We start from the raw sequence: 18,434 nt of genomic DNA, 5'->3' as shown, positions 1-18,434 counted from the left end.
CGCTTAGGCTGTGCTTCAAGGACTGAAACAGTGTTTTATATAAATCAGGGTGAATTTTGTTAAAGTGTGACACGAGCACAAGCGCGGGCAGTGTCACACCCAGACCGCCGATTCCCCACCTGCACCCGGGCAGCGATCTCCTTTCTCCGGTTCTCTCGACACAGCCCAGCTAAACTCAGGCTGTGGTTTGCGACTTGCCTCTGCGGTGACTAAGAAAGAGCAGATCCCATCAGCTGCGACAAGCAGCGATGTGGGCAGATGAAACCCAAAGTGCTCCACACCTACGCGGAAAGTATCGACATGCCCACAAACTGGAAAAAGTCAAACGCAGCTAGAAAAGAAAATACCACTGAGACACAACCAGCGAAGCTTTGCTGTTTATCCAAGCAGCACGTACAGTGGTTCTACACCCTGTTTGCACAAGGGATGAATAAAACACAGAGATGCTGCAGGATTTCCTGGACTGCAGAAGAGAGGGATGTGAGAAGAAATAAAACCTAGCAGGTCAACATTTTCCTTTGGGGGATGAAAAGGGATTTTGAATAAAAAAGGAGACCCGAGGGAAGAAAATAGCCGTATCTCTCCCATTTCAACTGGTTTTGGCAGATCATATACTCTGGCATTGCTATGAAGTGGATCAGGCCCCGCTCTACTCCCTAGAGAAATTCTATCTGCTGGCGTTTTGTAGAATAGAACCAATGTGTACCTCACGTGTTTTATGTCCCTGGGGAGGGAACCCTGGAAACCAGGATACAAAGAACCACCTAGCAGTATCGGCAGAGTGTGTATCACCTACCACTAAAATAATCCAAACTACTTATTACTGGGGGGGGTGGAGAAATTCCAGTATCAGATATCTTGTTATCGCATTTGACTTGCACCAGCAGCATGAAGCACACAACGTTACCGAGCAAAATTTAAGATTTCATCATGTTTATGGACTGAAAAGATTCTTGGCACAGAAGCAGCAAGCGGGGGGGCGGGGGCTGCGATTCGGTGTGCGCAGGTGCCTCTTCACACGTCCGTAACTCGGGGGAGAAGAGACAAACCCGACGGCATCGGGTGTCCCAACCGCAGGCACGGGCTGAGGAACGACCTCGTCATCGTCGCTCCTCGTCATTAACGAGCCCGTCAGCTCTGCGAGGGCTGACCCGCGGCCGGTTTGCGCAGGCTCAGACATCGGGCTGAGCTCAGGGCTGCCGCTGGCACTAACAAATCCTGGTCCAGCGACTGCACTAACAGGATAAACCTCCCCTGACCCGCACACCGCGCTGGCAAAGCTCCGCCTGCCTGATTCACCCTGAAGACCCAACATTTCCCACTCCTCGTTAAGAAGTTCCTGCGAAACCCCCGGCATCTCTTAGGCTCAAACTTGGAATGGAGGAAACAGATTTTTTTTTTTTTGACTTCAGAGAAAATGCACCAAAACTTCTGCAAATCCACACTAAATTCTTCCTACTTCAGTTTGAGATTTGCATGATAAATCGGATCTTATTTCACCCAAACTATCCTCTAGGAACCAGAAATCCAGTTGGAGTTTGGAAAACTAGCCATGAAGAATAATTTACTACGCACCTGGCTGAAGATGGGCAGCTCGCAAGCATCCCCTCCCACAGCGCCCAAGCTGGTACAGCACTGCCTGTGGTATCAACCCCAGTAACACGCTTTGTCCTCTCTGTGAGATTACACAGCAGGTAGACAGATCAAATACATTAATAGCCCCAGGAATAACTGTTAGAGAAGAGACTTTGCTTCTCATTCTCCTTGTCCTTTGTCAGCAGAATCTCACACAAATCACCCGCGATATAACATGCTCCTCGGTTGGTAGAAGCCGACAGAGCTGAGTTTACACATCCGAGGAGCTGCCCCATCAGACTTTTAAAAAAAAAAACAGACAGTTCACCTGAGGCATGTGCATTTTCTGCTTTTGCATTTAAACACTTTCGGAGCTACACAGATTTTACAGCTCCGGCCCTCGCACGCCACTGAACTGAAGAAAACCCCGTCTGTTTTGTGCGTGCTCCAGGAACAGCGACATTCCTCTTCCATCATCAAACACAACAGCTTTTTCACAGGTAGGAAAGATGGATGATAAGAAATGCGTGCGCTTCAGAATATTTGAGTTTGGAAAGAGAAATGTTTAAAGAAAAGAAGAATTAGAGAACTGACAAAACCACGATGAAAAGCCCTGTGATCACATCTTACACGTGTCGCCATCAGGAGGCTCACGACTGAACTAAGACGATCTGGTAACAGTTTATTGTCTTTATATCAGACACCCAGTTTGCAGACTTCAGGTTCATTAAAGTTTTTTTCCTTCTTTAAGTAGCAAAAATAAAAACGTTGCCCTTCAAAACAAGTTCTCATTAAAGTTTTCTCCTTTTTTTAAGCACCACAAGTGAAAATACTGCCCTTCAAAAAAGGTTACTGCTTCGGTGTCGCACAGGGAGAAGGGACAAAAAGAAAAGAAAAATCCAGTTACAAAAAAATTGCTGCCTGTTCTCTATGTCTTGTTTGTCAAATCTATGGTTATATGTGTCTATCTTAAGTTCCATCAGTAACACTCAGGACAAAGCAGGAATGTAACAGAAAAATAAATCAGTGCCTAATAGCTTTCAGAGAAACCAAGGGGAACACAATTATGTGGCATCTACATGCTAATCTACCAGACTTGAATCTCAAAGGAGTTCAAGTGCCCTACTCAAAATTCCTGCAGTGATAAGGGGTCTGCTGTGTTTGGCTGGGGTTCGGAGAAAAGATTTTTATGATAATTATCTTCGTGTAGAACAATTTTGCATTTTCTTTCTTCTTAATTCAGAATCGAAACGGGGGTGCGAGGCAGCAGGAAGATAGCATTACTGAAAGTAAAAAGTATTAAGAAGTCAAATATTTAATGTTGGCCTAGTATAATTTGAAAGCAATTACGTGGCAAAAGCACTAAACATTACCAGGAAGACACAGATAAATGCTACAGAATGAGGAAGATGGAAAACAAGGAGCACTTTTTGCTCATTCAAAGAAAAGCCAATTAGAAACAGAAATGCAAATCAGCGGTGAGTTTTCTTTCTGATTTCTCCCTGACATTAAAAAAAAAAGGCATGTGTTACTCCATCATTGAGAATACACAAATTATTAATCTCTGTGTGCTAATTTTAGGAAAATTATGAACTTTTTGGGGGAGAACACTGAAAATATAATCCCAAACCTGACATGTCAGTGAGACAGCAGCTGCTGCACCGTCTGTTCATTCATTGCACCATTGGACCTTCAGCAAAAGAGCTTCTCTGCATCACTGCAGCGTTTCAGGGTCCATATTCTGCAACAATAATTCTAGAGATGGCCCTTCCACCCTCTGCCTGGCCTTGGAATCGTTTGGCCCATTTTTATTAAACCTAAAGAAACACAGTGACCCCAGGAATTAAAAAGGCACCTCCAACCACACTGAAAACCACAACGTCCCTCAAAGAGAAGAAGCAAATCAACCTGTTGCATGGCTTGAGGTTGAGAAAAGCTCGCTTGCTATCAATGACTGAGACAGCTGCGCTCACCAGAGACAGAGTGAAAATAAGCACAAATATTGGCAGTTCCAGCAGGGGCAGGTACCGGAGCAGGCTCTGCCCCGTTCAGCACTGACTGGGTTCTCAGCATGCCCAGGATCGCTGGGAGAGGTGCAGAAAGGTCCTGTCTGGTGAAACGAGGCCTTACCTTCCATGCTGGGCGCCATGTTCCCAAGGGAATAACCACCTTCCTTCAAATACACCAAGAGCTCTTCTCCTGGCTCAATTTCTTTAATAACTTTATAATAGATCTGGGAATCAGAAACAAAAATTGAGAGACATGTTAAATATGCAAAGACTTGCACTTTACATTTTAACCAATAACTCAAATTATTCCAGCTAATAGGGGAGGCTGTCACTTGATTTGTGTGATAATTGCTACTGAGAGCTCTTTTTTCCTGCCTTTATTTTCCTCTATGTGTGTCAGCGTTTCATGCAGCTTGGACAATAAAGCAGTATTTATGGTAACAGCCTCTCTCCTTCAAATTACACAAAATCTTCCCATTGTTTTCCCTACCTCCTATAAGCTTGGTGTATTTGTTATAGTGAAGGGAAGATTAAACTGATGGAATTGACACATTTAAGTCTCTGCTTCTCTAAGCCAAAATTGGCCTGATGATTAGAGCGCTGAATTAGCATATCCGCACAGAGCTGTTGTGTCGGTCCCTCTCACCTAGAGCCTGAGGATCCGACCCCGAAAGCCACGGTCTGAACCAGCCCAGGGAGCGGCTGGTCCCTGTTCAGAGCTCTTGATCCCCACAGAACCTGGATCTGAGAACCGCCCCGAGCCCAGCGCTGCCCACCCTGTGCACCATGGTCACAACACCAGAGAACAAACCAGAAACCAAACCAGACTCCACAGACCACGCACCAGCCGCATGCCCCGTCCACCTGCCATTTAAAGTGTGCCTTTAATAGCAACGCACAAAATTATTTTTCAGGATATCGCCTACGATTTACCCAGAACGATTCCCTAAACTAGCTGCCGCTCAGTCTCTGCCCATCTACTGTTTATGGGGAAGACACAAAACTCTTAAACGTCTGCGTGGGCTGCATTAATAGAGTCACTATGATGCATTTTTCTTCCCAGAGCCTCCTTTCTCCCTTTGCATGGAAGTGAGAGGCCTGGGATCCCCTGCGCCGGAGGGGCCGCAGCTGCCCGGGCTCCTCCTTGGCTCGGCCGCTCCATCCCAGGAGCTGCTGCCGCCGAAATCTGCCCGAAGATGCGGCACCGCTGCCTGGGGCAGCCTTGCTCGGTTCGGCGGGTACCGGAGGATCACGGCTCTGAACTCTTCCTCCAGATCGAGTTCGGGAAACTCCCAAGAGATTAATAATCTGCATTACAACTAAACATAAAAATAACCATGTACCGCGAGCCAGTGACCTGTCCCGATCCCGCACTGCCCGAGTTCCCGCAGGTCTGTAACCGGGGTCGCTGGTCACCCCGCACGGCCCCGGGAGCAGCTCCCGCCGCCTCCCCCGCGGCCGGACCCGCTCCCGCTCCGGCAGCGCTGGGCGAGGGGCCGGCCGAGCGGCCCCGGCAGCGCCCGCCGCCCGCACCGGGACCCGCACCGGGACCCGCACCGAGACCCGCACCGGGACCCGCAGCGGGACCCGCACCGGGACCCGCACCGGGACCCGCAGCTTTCCCCGGGAAAGCCCGAGCGAAAGTTGCCGCAGCTGCCGGCACGACGCCACTTGCGGGCGGCCCCGGCGAGGGCGGCGGCGCTCCCGGTGCGCGGGGGGAGCGGGCCCGTGGCGGCCCCCGCCCGGCCCAGCAGGGGGCAGGCTCCCCCCGCCGCGGGGTCCCCGCCGAGCGGCCGGTGCGGAGCGGAGCGGAGCGGGGCCGGTGCGGAGCGGGGCCGGAGCGGAGCGGGGCCGGTGCGGAGCGGGGCGGGGCCGGCGCGGAGCGGAGCGGGGCCGGTGCGGAGCGGGGCCGCGGGGGCAGCCCGGAGGGGCCGGGACGCCTGACCTGTGTGTGCTCCGGGGCGCGGGCAGCGCCGTCCCGGGGCCGCTCCGGCGGCAGCGGCCGCGATGTCCCGTCCTGTCCCGTCCCGTCCCGCCCGCCCGCCGCCTCCCCCGGCGCGGATCAAACGAGGGAGGCTGGGGCTGTACCGCAGGGTTTGCGGCCATGCCCGGGGCCGGTGGGACGATCGCCGAGATCAACCCCGACACCACAGCCCCGACGGCCTGAAAAAGCCCTTTTCGGTAAAATGAGATCAGCGCGATGCTTTTGGTTTGCGCAGGTGCCTCCGTTCATCCTAAGCATGCTCTAAACCCCCTCAATTTCTTCTGCAAATTAATTGAGATAGATTAATATCTTGTGTGCAAACAGATTAATACTGCCCAGCAGAATGGGCATAAAACTTCTCAACAAGAGTTTCAAACTGGCGGCAGCGGCATAGCTACAAACCCAAACGTTTGAGAACTGAAATTTAACTGCCTGTGATTTACAAGATGTCCCAAACTGCACAGAAACCCATCCTTGCACTTGCCAGAACCCTGGCGCAATTTTAATCACAATTTTCTCCTGGTTTGTAACCAGTTCTTCCACTGAAGACACATCCATCCTCGCATCTACCAGATACACCATCAGAAAAAGGGTATTTGTGCGGCTGGAAAGATCCGGGTATCTCACTGTGCTCTGAGATCCTCAGCTGAAAATCCCTGTGAGGTGCAAAACGGGCAGCAAGATCCCGGCTTATGCAGAGATGTTAGGAGGTGAACAGATTTCTGACATGTTGCACTTAACTGTTTCACGCGGATCAGATTGTTAATTTCTGTGGATTCCACTGCAAACTACAAGTGGTATAAAATTCTACTTTTTCTCATTATTGTTTTCATTTGCACTTCAACTCTCTCTCCTGCTTGCTTGTTCAACAAGAAAAGCTTTTCCCAGGACCAAGCCACACTGAGTTTTAATGGCAAATGTGCCTGAAAAAAATAATAAAAAAGACAGACTAGGAATAAGCACAGTACTTGGAGCTTGACTCTGTAAACCAGAACTCCTAATACACCATCACCTGCAGCTAGCGAACTGAAAAAAGACAAGCACCCAAACCGGCTATTAACAGACATTCTCCTTTCAGCTACTAACCCCAAACCAAATCAGCACTAAAACACAAACCGCGATCTAAAAGGTAACACTCAGTTCATAGATACACTCACAAATTTTACCCTGGGAAAACCCTTCAGGACGGGAACTCTCAATGGCCAAGGTGGCCACCGCGTCATCTCCGACCCCTTCACTGCTGGTTGTTCTCAGAACGAAGTCGCTGCTTGTATTTAACAACATGTATATAACAACATGTCTGCTGCAGTCTGTCCAGAAATATAGCACAAGCCTCATTAATTACTAGGGAAAAGTTGGATTCTTCTGGAGTCACATTAATTTCATCAAACATTTCATTATAATAATTAACTTCATCTTGCAATCATGCTACTGATGGTCTGAATTAATTAAAACTACTGCTGTGTTTCCTTTCCTTTTTTTATCTGTTGTGTAACCAGAAAAGATCGGATTCACTAACGCATCAGAAAATCTACATTCATAAATCGTTCATGTTCATAACTTATACAAAAATTCCACACATTACCTTTTCTTATTTCTCACAACAAAAGGCACCTCTCCTAATTACCAGTTTTATTTAATACAGAATAGTTGACAATATAACTGGGGTTCTGCGCATCTTTTCTTTGAGAAAAAGTGGGTTTGAGACAGCCCAGAAACAACGCGGTGTTTCAGTATCAAGGCAATAGATGGAGATGAAACACGTCAAGTGAGAAAAGTCCGTCCCAGTATTACCTCATTATTCAAGTATCTTTCATAAGAAACAGCCCTGTTTACCTGCCGTATGAGTTACTGCTACTATTCATCTTCGGCTCATTGCGGCAACACGTTTGTACTCTAAGGAAAAAAGCGCTTTAGAGAACTGAGAAAACAGCTGCAGTGTTTGCCCAGAGATCAAACCCAGCCACTAATCGCAGCCGCGTGCAGCAGAGCTGATGGGCAAAACCAGCCAAAACGAGCCCAAAAGTGGTTGTTTTATGTCCTTGTCTTGCAAACAGTGACCTGCACGAGAAATCCAAGGAATAACAAGGGAAATGTTTCTGCTGCTGTTGCGCTGCGATCTCAGCCCGTGTCTGCTCGGGGGGGAACACAGGGAGTTTGTGTTCCTGGCCGGGCTGGGGCTGCTCGTTTTGCTTCTGTTCAGACGTTTTTCCTCCTCTGGAGTCGCCTTCCCTTTGTTTCAGCCAAGCCACATTGCTTTTTATTTGCTCTTTTTAAGGCATTGTGTTACACACCTAGGAATCCTCAATAGTGACAGAATACGTATGTAAAATACACATAAAATATCTCTATTATGCGCACACAAGATTGACTTACTAAACAGAGGCCCTATTTTTTCCATCGCTGTAGCTCCTGTTAGGCTCTTTTTTTCCAATATATGTAACACAAACAAAAGCAGCAGCTATCATTTCGAAAGCAAGCTCATGGCTATTATATTTATTACATATACGCTGTTTAAGATTAGTCTCCTGAATAAGAACAGCTAAACTGCTGTAGTATTTGCCCCATGAAGGCAGCAGTAGCAACATGAAAAAATAAACCAGGAGTCATGTATCATTTTCCAGATCCATTTAGCAAATAATTTCATTTCTCTACAATTTTTTTCCAGTCCTCCTTGAGAAACAGAATTATCTCAGTTAATCAAGGATCTTCTATTCCTTTCAAATACCTATCAAGTAAGAATAAATATAAAGGAAACCGGCTAGCATTATTTTACATGTCAAAATTGGTTTCACAATTGAAAAACAGTTAATGAAATATTTGAACTGATGTCTTTCTAAATAGCAGCATTTTAATCTGTACATTGGGGAAGAAAAAACAAAAACCAGAACCACCACGTTCTGAGGTCCGGATTCTGCTGCCCATTACTTCACTAAAAATCCAGGAAAATTCCCTGAACATTCCTGGGAACGTTCCCAAGCTACAGGAGTGCAAAGAACAGAATGTGGTCTGGGGAGGGGAGTGCACAGGATGGCCTCCCCATGTAAACATGTTGATTTTTTTCCTGAAAAGCAAACGGCTTTGATTAAAAGCTTGTCCTGGCTCTTATCATCACAATGCTCCTTAGTTACTTTGTGGGTAATCTTTTATTGCAAGGTTTTTACTTTTTCACTGCAGGGTTTTACTTTTCTTCCTCCTCAGGGCACTCCCAAACCATCTCCCACTCTCCCCGCTCTCCCAGACGGTCCCGGGGGGTTCACAGCGTGGACTCGCCCTCTGCCACCACCGTCAGCTCCTCACGTCAAATTCCTACGGCTTTGACGGCAACAAAATACCAAGACCGGTTTCCATTTGTCTCGTCGTGTTTTGTTAACCTGCGTCCCACACCATCTTCCCCACCACAAAAGGAGTCCCGGACCAGAGGATCCCATCAGTGCAGGGATTTTAGCTGATTTTAGGGATGAAGCCCTCGGTCGCTTCCACTCGCTGCTGCCCCCCGCGCTGCTGAGACCAGCAGGGCGGTAATTGCCGCGTGGTTACCTGGTCGTTGAGGTGGCACAGGGCCAGGTTCTGCTCCTCGCAGGAGCAGGTGCCGCGGATGAACTTCAGCCAGGTCCCGGATCCGCTCTGCCCGGCGTCCACACCGAACTTCTCAGTCCCCAGCTCATCAGGGACCTGCAGGGGAACAGCAGGAGAAACACCTGGGTCACGCGATACCAAGGGGTGGCTACAGGACGAAGAGAGAAAGAACCGTTTGCAACGCAGGATTCCAAACAAGAAATAGGAAAGGGAAAGCGGGATGGTGTGTATAATTAATAAAGACGCACATGACAAGACTAAAATCAGCTCTGAGGGGTAATCTGCAGTTGCTGGTTGGCAGAACCTCCGAGGACGTGCACCCGAGTTGTCCATGAGCTGCAGGACGGCAGCTGGTACGGACACAAACACGCGGGTCTAGTAACCGCACCGGCTTACGTGATACAGCACAGAACTCCTCCGAGCTGGATTAATTTAATTGATAAGGCCCTTAAACTGCTCCATCTTCACATTATCTATTTTACCCTTTCATGCAAGATCATTTTTTATCATAAATAAAGAATTACGTTCCTTTTTCGGGTAGACTTTCAGAACAGGTCACTTCCCACAGTGCTGGGAAATGATGTTTTTAAAAATGCTGTAATGAATGATGCCGTCATTTACAGAACCACAACAATGACACCAGAGGATCCGTGGGGCTGAAGGAGATGTAAAATTTGGCCAGTGTGCAAGAGAGGAATCCTTCCAAATAAAAACCCCCAGAGTGTGTCCAGGTGTGAAAAAAAAAAAAGCTTAATGAAATAGTTGTGGTCTAAAGAGAACCACTGCTTTACCAGGAAGAAACTTGGCATGTTTTAATTCTCAAGACAGCAAAGTAAGTTTGATGGCACAGAACCAGAAAAGATGCTCAGCATTCCACACCAGCGTCCGCAACCATCCACTTCACATTTCACTCACCAAAGCACATTTTAAACGTGACACAGGACGCCACCAAAATGAGGCAAAGCCCTCTGCATGCTAAGGATGGCAAGACTGGATCCTGCTCACGAGCCGGCCTCCTCCTTACGGAAACTCCTCTTCTCCTTAGATTCCCCTCCACCCCTACCAGCCCGCGTCACTGCAAATTACTTCAGTCATCAAAAGCTCTTAACATGCTTTTACTAGCAATTAATTAATTCACTCAGAATCTCATGGGATACGATAATACTTTCCCACCTATTTCAAGACGGAGAAAAAAAGAAAAGGTAGGAACAAAGGAAAAATTAAAACCCAGCGATGGCGGCAAGAAATCAAGTGTCAGGTCAGGCCGAGAGACGCTGGAGCGACGTTGGCGGCCGAGACTCGCGCCCCAAACACGCCGGCCTATGGCAAAAATACCGAATTTCCCCCCGGAACTGGTGTTTGTTCGGGACAGAACTGGTGAGAGAAACAACCCTCCTGTGTTGGGATCCGCATAAAAGGACTTTTGAACAAAATGCATGGCAGTAATGCCACAGGAAGCCAATTTAAGGTAGTTTGGACTTTGTAATTTTTTTTTTTTAAAGTGTTCTTAACGTGGGTTGAAAAGCTCCACTGAGTTTACTCCAGCTAAAATAACAACAACTTCTGTTTTATCTCAGGGAACTTCTAGGAACATGGAGGGTGACTGAAGCTGTTGACTGTTGTTGAGATTAAGGCACTTGTCTTGGCCTTACTGACCCCCAATTAGCTAACGAAGCGGAATAGCCCGGCCAGCACTGGGGGCCGGGGGGGACAACCCGGACAGAAAGCGATCCCAGAAACCGTCCAGAAAACGAAATGGGATGAACCATCCACGTTCGGCTGTTTATTGGAAGCCACTTGGGTACGCTGCATGCAGTTTTCAGTGGTTTGAACGAGCAGCAGCCCGCTGACCTCCCAGTCCCATTAATTTATACAGCAGCAAGCAGAGAAATGAAGTCACCCCGGGAACACAACATGGCAAACTCCGGGGCTTCACCAACAGTCTATTTTATTTCATAGCGGTATCTCACAGATACCCTCTTTCATATTCTAGAACCGTTCGTTGAAGACAGTCAGACAGGCTTGGGAAAAGCCAGAATTCAGCTCAAATCCCCAGCTGTCTGCAGGGCCCTGCACGGGGCTCCAGAGCTCAGCACAGCGTCCTGCTAGAAATCACCTGAAACCCTGTGGTTTTATCTGAGTGCAGCTCTGAAACCGAGCGGGGGGTGTGAAATCTCACAGATCAAAATGAGAAAGAGGTTGTATGAAACCCTGAGAACCTCAGCCCCTGTTTTTCACACACACTCTCTGTACCCTGTAAATAGCACAGGGCATCGCGAGCCGAGGCCCTTCGTGCGTGACTGGCCCTTCTCGCATGGTCCGTGTCTGTGTCAGCAATAGGGACCTTTGAAATCCGAACAGCTGGAAAACAAAATGAACGTGACGGAGCAGAAGGGAGTGGGCAGAATATTGCCAGCAGTACAGCTGTTAAAAGGCAATAAGTTCTCCTGGCCAGCTGAGCCACAGTGAAGTGATTCTGCAAGTTCTCCTATCCCGTTACGCATACGAGTAAGAGGCATCATTTTGAGGCAGGGAATTCCCCAGGATTTTTGCTAACACGTTTTTCCTTCGCAATTGCAGCAGGCTGGAAGCTCGGGGGCACAACAGGACGCAACGATGTGGAACAGACCATTAGCAAAGGTGCTTAGAATGGCCGGTCTACACTTTTAGTCACTACAAACCCTTGATGAATAAGTTCAGATTTATGTAGCTTTCTAACTTTCACTGAACATTATCTGCCTGATTAATAATAGCATGTTTTTCTGTGTGCCCATGACCCAGGAGCAAACAAAGTACAGGTTAAACTACCAGTTATAGAGTCCCTGGCAGCTGGGTATTCAGTAGATACTTGCGATTTATCATAGGAACAAAAATGAAAGTAAGATACTATCTATAAGAACACAGGCTAGTCTTATAAATCCTGCCTTTAAATGACAATCGTTCTTCAAAAATGTCAGTATTTGCAAACACACATAGCATATGCCTTTCCCTCTGGCTGACATGAGACAAACAGGTGATATCTCCAAGGCTGGCAAATGCCTTAAATGTTCCTTTACTGGGATGCTTCAATATTTGTCTAACAAAGTGTCAAACTGCCTGGAAAAGACGATTTTCTCAGACTGGGCGAGACGCAGCCCGTCCCGTCAGCCGAGCCCCCCAACCAGGACCAGTTACACGGCGAGTCCGGCCCTTTGTGGTTGACGCCTCTAATTAAAGATCAACTTCACACGCTCTTTTCTGATGTTCTACATGAAACTTATAACACAATTTAAAAAATACTGATATATCCAACAGCAGCCACAAATTACTGTCTGCAGTATGTATTTTTTCCTCCGTGAAACGCACACACACAGAATAATATTCTAAGTCCCTCTTCTTCCCACCTTAAAAAACTCCAGAAAAACAAACTGAAACCTTTTACCACATCTCCTTCCAGTTTAGACCAGAAGGAAATCAGAAATTTCCTCTGCTGAAATTCTTCAAACCAACTGTTTACAAGCCATTGTCAGTAACAAACCAGATTTTCTGTTTGAAGCTTTGCTTTTGGAATGCACATAGGTCATTCGCTTTTGCAGATTTTTTTAGAAGCAGCACAACGAGCACTAAGAGAGAACTGGTGCTCTGAGGAAGATCGAATGGGGAAAGAAAAGGGAGGCAAACAGCATTATCTGGGGGTAAACTAGAGACGGCAAAGAGCTGCGCAGAGGGATCCACCCGCAGCGACGGCGCGAGGTGCATTCAGCACGGCACCTGATCCGGGATGGACTCGTCGAAACAGCCATTTCCAGCTCTGTTAAAGCAACTGGAAAACAGAAAACCAAACGAACCCACCAAAAACAACAACAGAAAACCACATGTAATTAGCAGGAATCTGCCGTGGTGGAGTTGAAATGTAACAGCCGTACTTTGCGCCCAGGCGCCCTCTGAAATTGGTGAAGCAGTGGAGATGGATAATTTGGCTCAGACATTAAAAGAGGTTATCAGAGGAAAAGGAGAGGGGAAAGAAAGGGGGAAAATAAGAGAGAGGAGGAAAAGAGAAAATGAATTTATAACTAGTGATCGGTAGCATTTTTACAAGCCTCAAACCATGCCGTGCTGCCATTGCAGCCCAGTTCAGGACAAGGCGCTTTACCTGCCTCTCACATGAGACCTCAACCCAGAACACGTGTTCTGTGTCCCACCTTCTCCCAGGTCAGACCCGGGTGCTCTGGGACAGACCAGCCCTCTCAGGCCTGCTGGAGAAATAAGCTTTCATCTGGACTGCAGCCGGGGGCATTCTCGTAAAGTTAATTATTGTGGACGTTTCCTCTGCCTCCCCTCCCCCTGATCAGCCTTCCGTCTTACCCCTCCCACCCAATCACGGATTGCTCACGGCTCCTTTTTCACTGAACACGCCAAAACCCAAGTTCATCTTTTTTTCCCCCTGTTGCAGATCGTGAGTTCCGTATATGCTTTTATATATTAACCCAAGGCACCTCCCGTCACTTTTGTTTTCGAGTCCAGCAGCTCACCCAAGCGCTCTCAGCTGCGCTCCCCTCCCCGCGGTAGCAGCCCCCGGTTCTGTGCTGCTCGGCCATCCGCTGTCCTTCCCCACACCACCACCTCCTCCCCGTCCTTCTCTTCAGCCTCTGGTCAAACAAACGCCCCCTCCCGTCCGCTCGGTTCCGGGGGTTCGACCCGGCCCGTGGCAGAGACACGGGGGATCCCGAGCCAGGACCCTGTTGTGGTTCAGACTCATCCCCGGCAGCCAAAGGAAATTGTTGTCGTGCTCCAGGACTCGCTCCGCAGCCTCATCTGCTGTCTGCGGAACTGCAATCCAAAAGGCTCATTGATCTCGCAAAGGCTCCGTTTCATAATTTATTAACATCAGAAATGCTGAGTTATGAAGCAAAAGTTATGGAAAAATTCTCTTGAACGTTTACAATTTTTTTTGCACATCATTTGAGGTTTCCTGCTTCTCTAATTTGTGGGCTCTCTGCTGGGCTGTTTCTTTCAGGTTTTAATGGGCAGCGTCCAGCGTTTGGCCCCGGCAGAGGTGCTGGGGCGGGGGTGCCGGGGATCTGTCGTCAGCTGCCTTAATGGATTCCCAGTGTGCACGAAGAACCGGAGCAACCGCGGGTTTGCCATCAGCGACCCAGCGTCCTGTTGCTATAACATCCCTCCCCAGAAGCCCAAAGTGTAATAAACCTTCTCATCCCATAGTCGCAGGATCTGCCTTTGACAGCTTGGCTGATGTGCGCATTTTATTTGGCAGGAGTTAGAGGGAGATTTTTTTCCTTTTTTTTTTTTCTTTTCCCTTTTTGCTTTAATGACCCACAAGCTGATTTAGAGCAATAAACTGTTGCCGTGAAGTTTTGTTGTGTTTCTTTTAAATACAGGGGAGGGAGGGTCTGCTACAATTTATGACTTTCAGAAGTTAACTGAAACAGAAAGTCCATTCTTGCCACGAAATGAAGAGAAAAAGGCTTCATCCAGAGAAACACCTCTGTCAATGTGTGGACATGAAGCCTAGATGAACTCATAAATTCAGCACTCTGCCTGCAATTAAGCAGGCTTCCTGGTGCTTTGACAAAGAGCTAATGAGAAACGTGTCAGGCAAACAGGCCACAGCTCCGAGAGGGACGGGAAGAGCAGCCCGGCCAAACCCACCTTGTTTGCTGCCCCGCTTTAGGGCCGCGGGAAGAGCTCCACATACGTATAGCCAGAACCACTTCGTGTTGCAAACAGTAAATTTCTTGTCCAGATGGCGGGTCCCCCGGCACAGCCTGGAGCCAGCTCCCCATCCTCAAAAATGCTGGATGACAAGGAGAGAAAATGCTGTTCTCATCTCCAAACCCTCGTGCACCCACAGGACACGGGCGTGTGATGCGCAGGGGCTCCAGGTTCAGCTTCTAAGGGCTCTTTATTAAACAAGTGCAGGATCAGAGAACTTAATTCACCCGCCACTGCCCGACTGGCTGCGTGGCCTCAGCAGCGTCCCCACCACCCGCATCCCTCCTGCTTGCAAAGGGACGTGCAGATTTTCAACAAAACGTCCGGGCACAAAGAAACCACCGGCTCCGAGACAAGAGCCCAGCGTGCCCGACCGAGGGGACAGGAAAAGAAATCTCTACGTTTTTAAAAGAAAGATTATTTTTGAAGTTCCGCTCCCACTCAAGCCACATGTCTGGAGCAGAGTTTTTCCACTGGTGTCTGCGTTTCTGAATCTGCCGTCGTGCCACCGTATTATCTGGTTTCATGAAGGATCTGCAGGAAAAATATCAGCGAGCTGTAGGGAAGGCTGTTACTGAGACATAGTTTTGTCCCGGAAAAATAACCTTCTATTTCTTTTTTCCACCACACCAAAACGCCCTGCTCCATTCCCAAGGCAGAGGAGCCTGGGTCGCTCACGCGAGCTGTGCAAGCGAGGCTGAATTCCCTGAGCGTGTCTGAATCCAGCTGAGCCTTTTGAAGCTCTGCCCGTTGTAGCTGCTGCTCTCCTACATACCAGCTCACACCAGCCAGCGAGTATTTGTGTGTCAGCTCCGCATCGGGATAAAGCGTCTGCAGAACCACGGTGTCACCCACGTGTCTTTCAGGCACAGCAGCTTCATTCCAGCTGAAGGTACATCAGCCCTGACCGTAAGCACAAAGCCTCGCCGGAGAAACCAACAGCAGCAATAATTACACACAGACCATTTACAGAGCTCGTTAAATGTGATCTCCACGAAAGCATCTCCTGCTCTGCAGAGCAGCCTGATGCAACAGGCACCAGAGTCTCAGATGCCGTCTGGATTACACGGCAGAGCAAGTTCTGTGCAAAGGGGAGAAGAGGAGGAGCTGAGAATTCTTGGAGAAAATCACCACTGGCCATGCTGCCCCCTCCTGCCATCCCTGCTTTGGGGGCGCCGTTTTGCTGCCCAGAAAACAACCCCAAATAACAGGGGATGTCACAGAAGGTGCTGCCAGCACCAGCCCCCGCTGCTGCACGGAGCCAGTTCCACCCCCTTGTGTTTCCCTCCCACCCTCGTTCTCTTTGAGCGCGATCGGCTGCGCTCAACAGCAACATCTCATCACCGCACACAACGACACGGAGCGCAAACGTCAAAACAGAAGACGACTTTCAGGATGATGGCAGGCATTTATCTCAACAAAAGCTCGTTTTTCACTAGTAACGTCATTCAGACCGCACTGATTTAAATTAAACAGTAAACCATAAAAAGTTACGCTTGAATCAAATCACGGGGTTGCCTCAGATATTGTACACACAAGTCAAGAAAGGGATTTCCAGTTCTTTGTAATATACACACACAAAAACTTTGAAGTTCTCCTCCTCCCTGAAAGAGTCCAAGACACCACACTTCTGTATTCTAATTCATTTTGCCTCATTTTAAAAAATAGTAATTACTAAAGTTGTAAAAGCTTAATACATGAAAAATAAATGGGGACGTGAGAGAATTCTTCATCTGATAAACAAAAGACAGAACTACTTGCAGGCAGAGGAGGATTTAGAGTTTCGGGACATTTCATTTCAATTCATTAGGAAGAGGGAGCAGAAGCACACAGAAAATTCATGAGATGACAAAAACGCTGATGGATTTTTTGCTTTCTTTTTGGTTTCTGAGCCTGTTGTCTGTAACTGATTCGCCTTGGGGTTCCCCTCTGCCCAGTAATTAAGAAACCCGAGGTCCTGAATTAATTGCTGTTTCCAGGAACTGGGGCTTTACACTGAGCACTAAAAGTGGCAAGAAAAGCATCGTGTGTTGTGGTGAAACCAAAGAACCCGGCTCCTTATTCATACTCCAAAGGTGCTGCTGGTGTATGGGAAACCCAGCTGGGCAAACGATCAGCTCTGATCAGCTCCTTCAGGTGTGCTCGGGGTGTTCCGCCGGGTCAGCCCGCGTGGAGGTTCCTGCTGCCTCTTTTCAGTCATTTCCTATTACTTGACTTTACTAACGTTTTGGGAACGGAGCCGTGGAACACCGCTAACACGCAGACCTCTTCAGAGTGATTTACTGAAAGCACCGACTGCCAAACCCATTTGCCGCATTTTTCACACCGGCCAAAAAAGCAGCAGAGACTTCACATGCCCGTTCGTGCCGCTAACACCAGCCACGGAACACCAGCCGCTCTACAGCGGGAGCAAAGCCCACCGAAGCGCCTGGCACGAGAAGATCCACGCGGACTGGCGATGTCTAGTGGTCCCTCAGGAGCCTCTTTGGGAAGAATTCGGGTTTATCTGACGGTCCTGGCAGCTCCGTTCCCTCCCTCTGCAAACCCCCCGCCCTCAGATTATACTTGATCATTAATAACACATGAAACAAATTATAACATCAATTATCTAGGTACCCCAAGGAACACGGAATGAATTCAGAGAGCTGAGGTTCTTGAAATAGAACCTATTTTCCATTTAATTAATAGACCTGGGGATATACAGCCCAAGTTCAAGTAACAGGGAGATGCAGATAACTGGTGTCCAGACAATTAAGCCCACATTATATGGTGTATTCAATGGGTATAACTTCCGTGTCCCACCCCCCAAAACTGAGAGGATAATTATTCTTAAAGCTCAGTATCTGGAGTTTTCCTGCCACCTGGTTTTGGTGCTTGGGCCACATTTTTAACGCCAAAAAAGCTGCAGAGTAGCAAAGCCAGAGAAGGGAGGCCCTGAGTACAACAGGTATCTCGCTCCTCTAGCACAAATTTACCAGCATCGATATGCCTGATACACAGGATTATCATCCTTTACAGGCCAAAAGGGTGCATATTACTGTAGCTTTAGCCATGACCTTATGCTTTCAGAACAGAGATTAAAAAAAAAAAAGGATTTAAATGAAAAAAGAAACCCTTCAGCAAAGCACAGCACCAGCCTCCCCCGAGCTGCCCCCGCAGCTGCACCAGCTCCCGTTTGCACAGGAAACCCCCCAAAAATGCCACAATCGCACGACGAAGCCCAAGCCGAACCTTCGCTTATCGGAAATGAGCAGCCCGGGTGCTCTGCAGATTGTTCTCGTGCTCTTCAGAAGGTGTGAAATGCAGGAGTCTGTGCACCGGGCTGGCACAGAGAGGGAAAGGACAGCAGAGGTTTCCCTCGCGAACGGCGCAGCCGATCCCAGACAGCAGCAGCAGAACCCGGTTCAAGGGCTTTGAAAGCAAAGCAGCCGCCTCGCAGCAAAACAAAGAGAAGTTTCCTCTTGGTGCAGTGACAAAGTACTGCTCACCTCTCGTAAGGCTGAGACGTGTGAATCCTTAAAGCTGATGTTTACCAAAAACGCGAACAAGAGAAGGTGCAAAAAGGAGGCGATGAA

The 18,434-nt window shown here is 48.3% G+C and overlaps 1 protein-coding gene across 1 annotated transcript in view; it reads right to left on the bottom strand.

The window, feature by feature from the left end:
* PRDM16 (PR/SET domain 16) overlaps window positions 1-18,434 on the bottom strand; it is a 145,491-nt gene that overhangs the window by 27,420 nt on the left and 99,637 nt on the right. The window contains exons 5-6 of the mRNA XM_065650299.1: window positions 9,109-9,243; window positions 3,706-3,808 (exon numbers count right to left, since the gene is read on the bottom strand). Of these exons, the coding sequence (XP_065506371.1) occupies window positions 3,706-3,808; window positions 9,109-9,243 (238 nt within the window). The remainder of the gene's footprint in view (window positions 1-3,705; window positions 3,809-9,108; window positions 9,244-18,434) is intronic.

This window comes from Caloenas nicobarica, chromosome 22, assembly GCF_036013445.1.
Source record: "Caloenas nicobarica isolate bCalNic1 chromosome 22, bCalNic1.hap1, whole genome shotgun sequence".
NCBI lineage: Eukaryota > Metazoa > Chordata > Aves > Columbiformes > Columbidae > Caloenas > Caloenas nicobarica.
The sequence above is the reverse complement of the archived record's forward strand: the minus strand, read 5'-3'. Positions and strand labels throughout refer to the sequence as shown.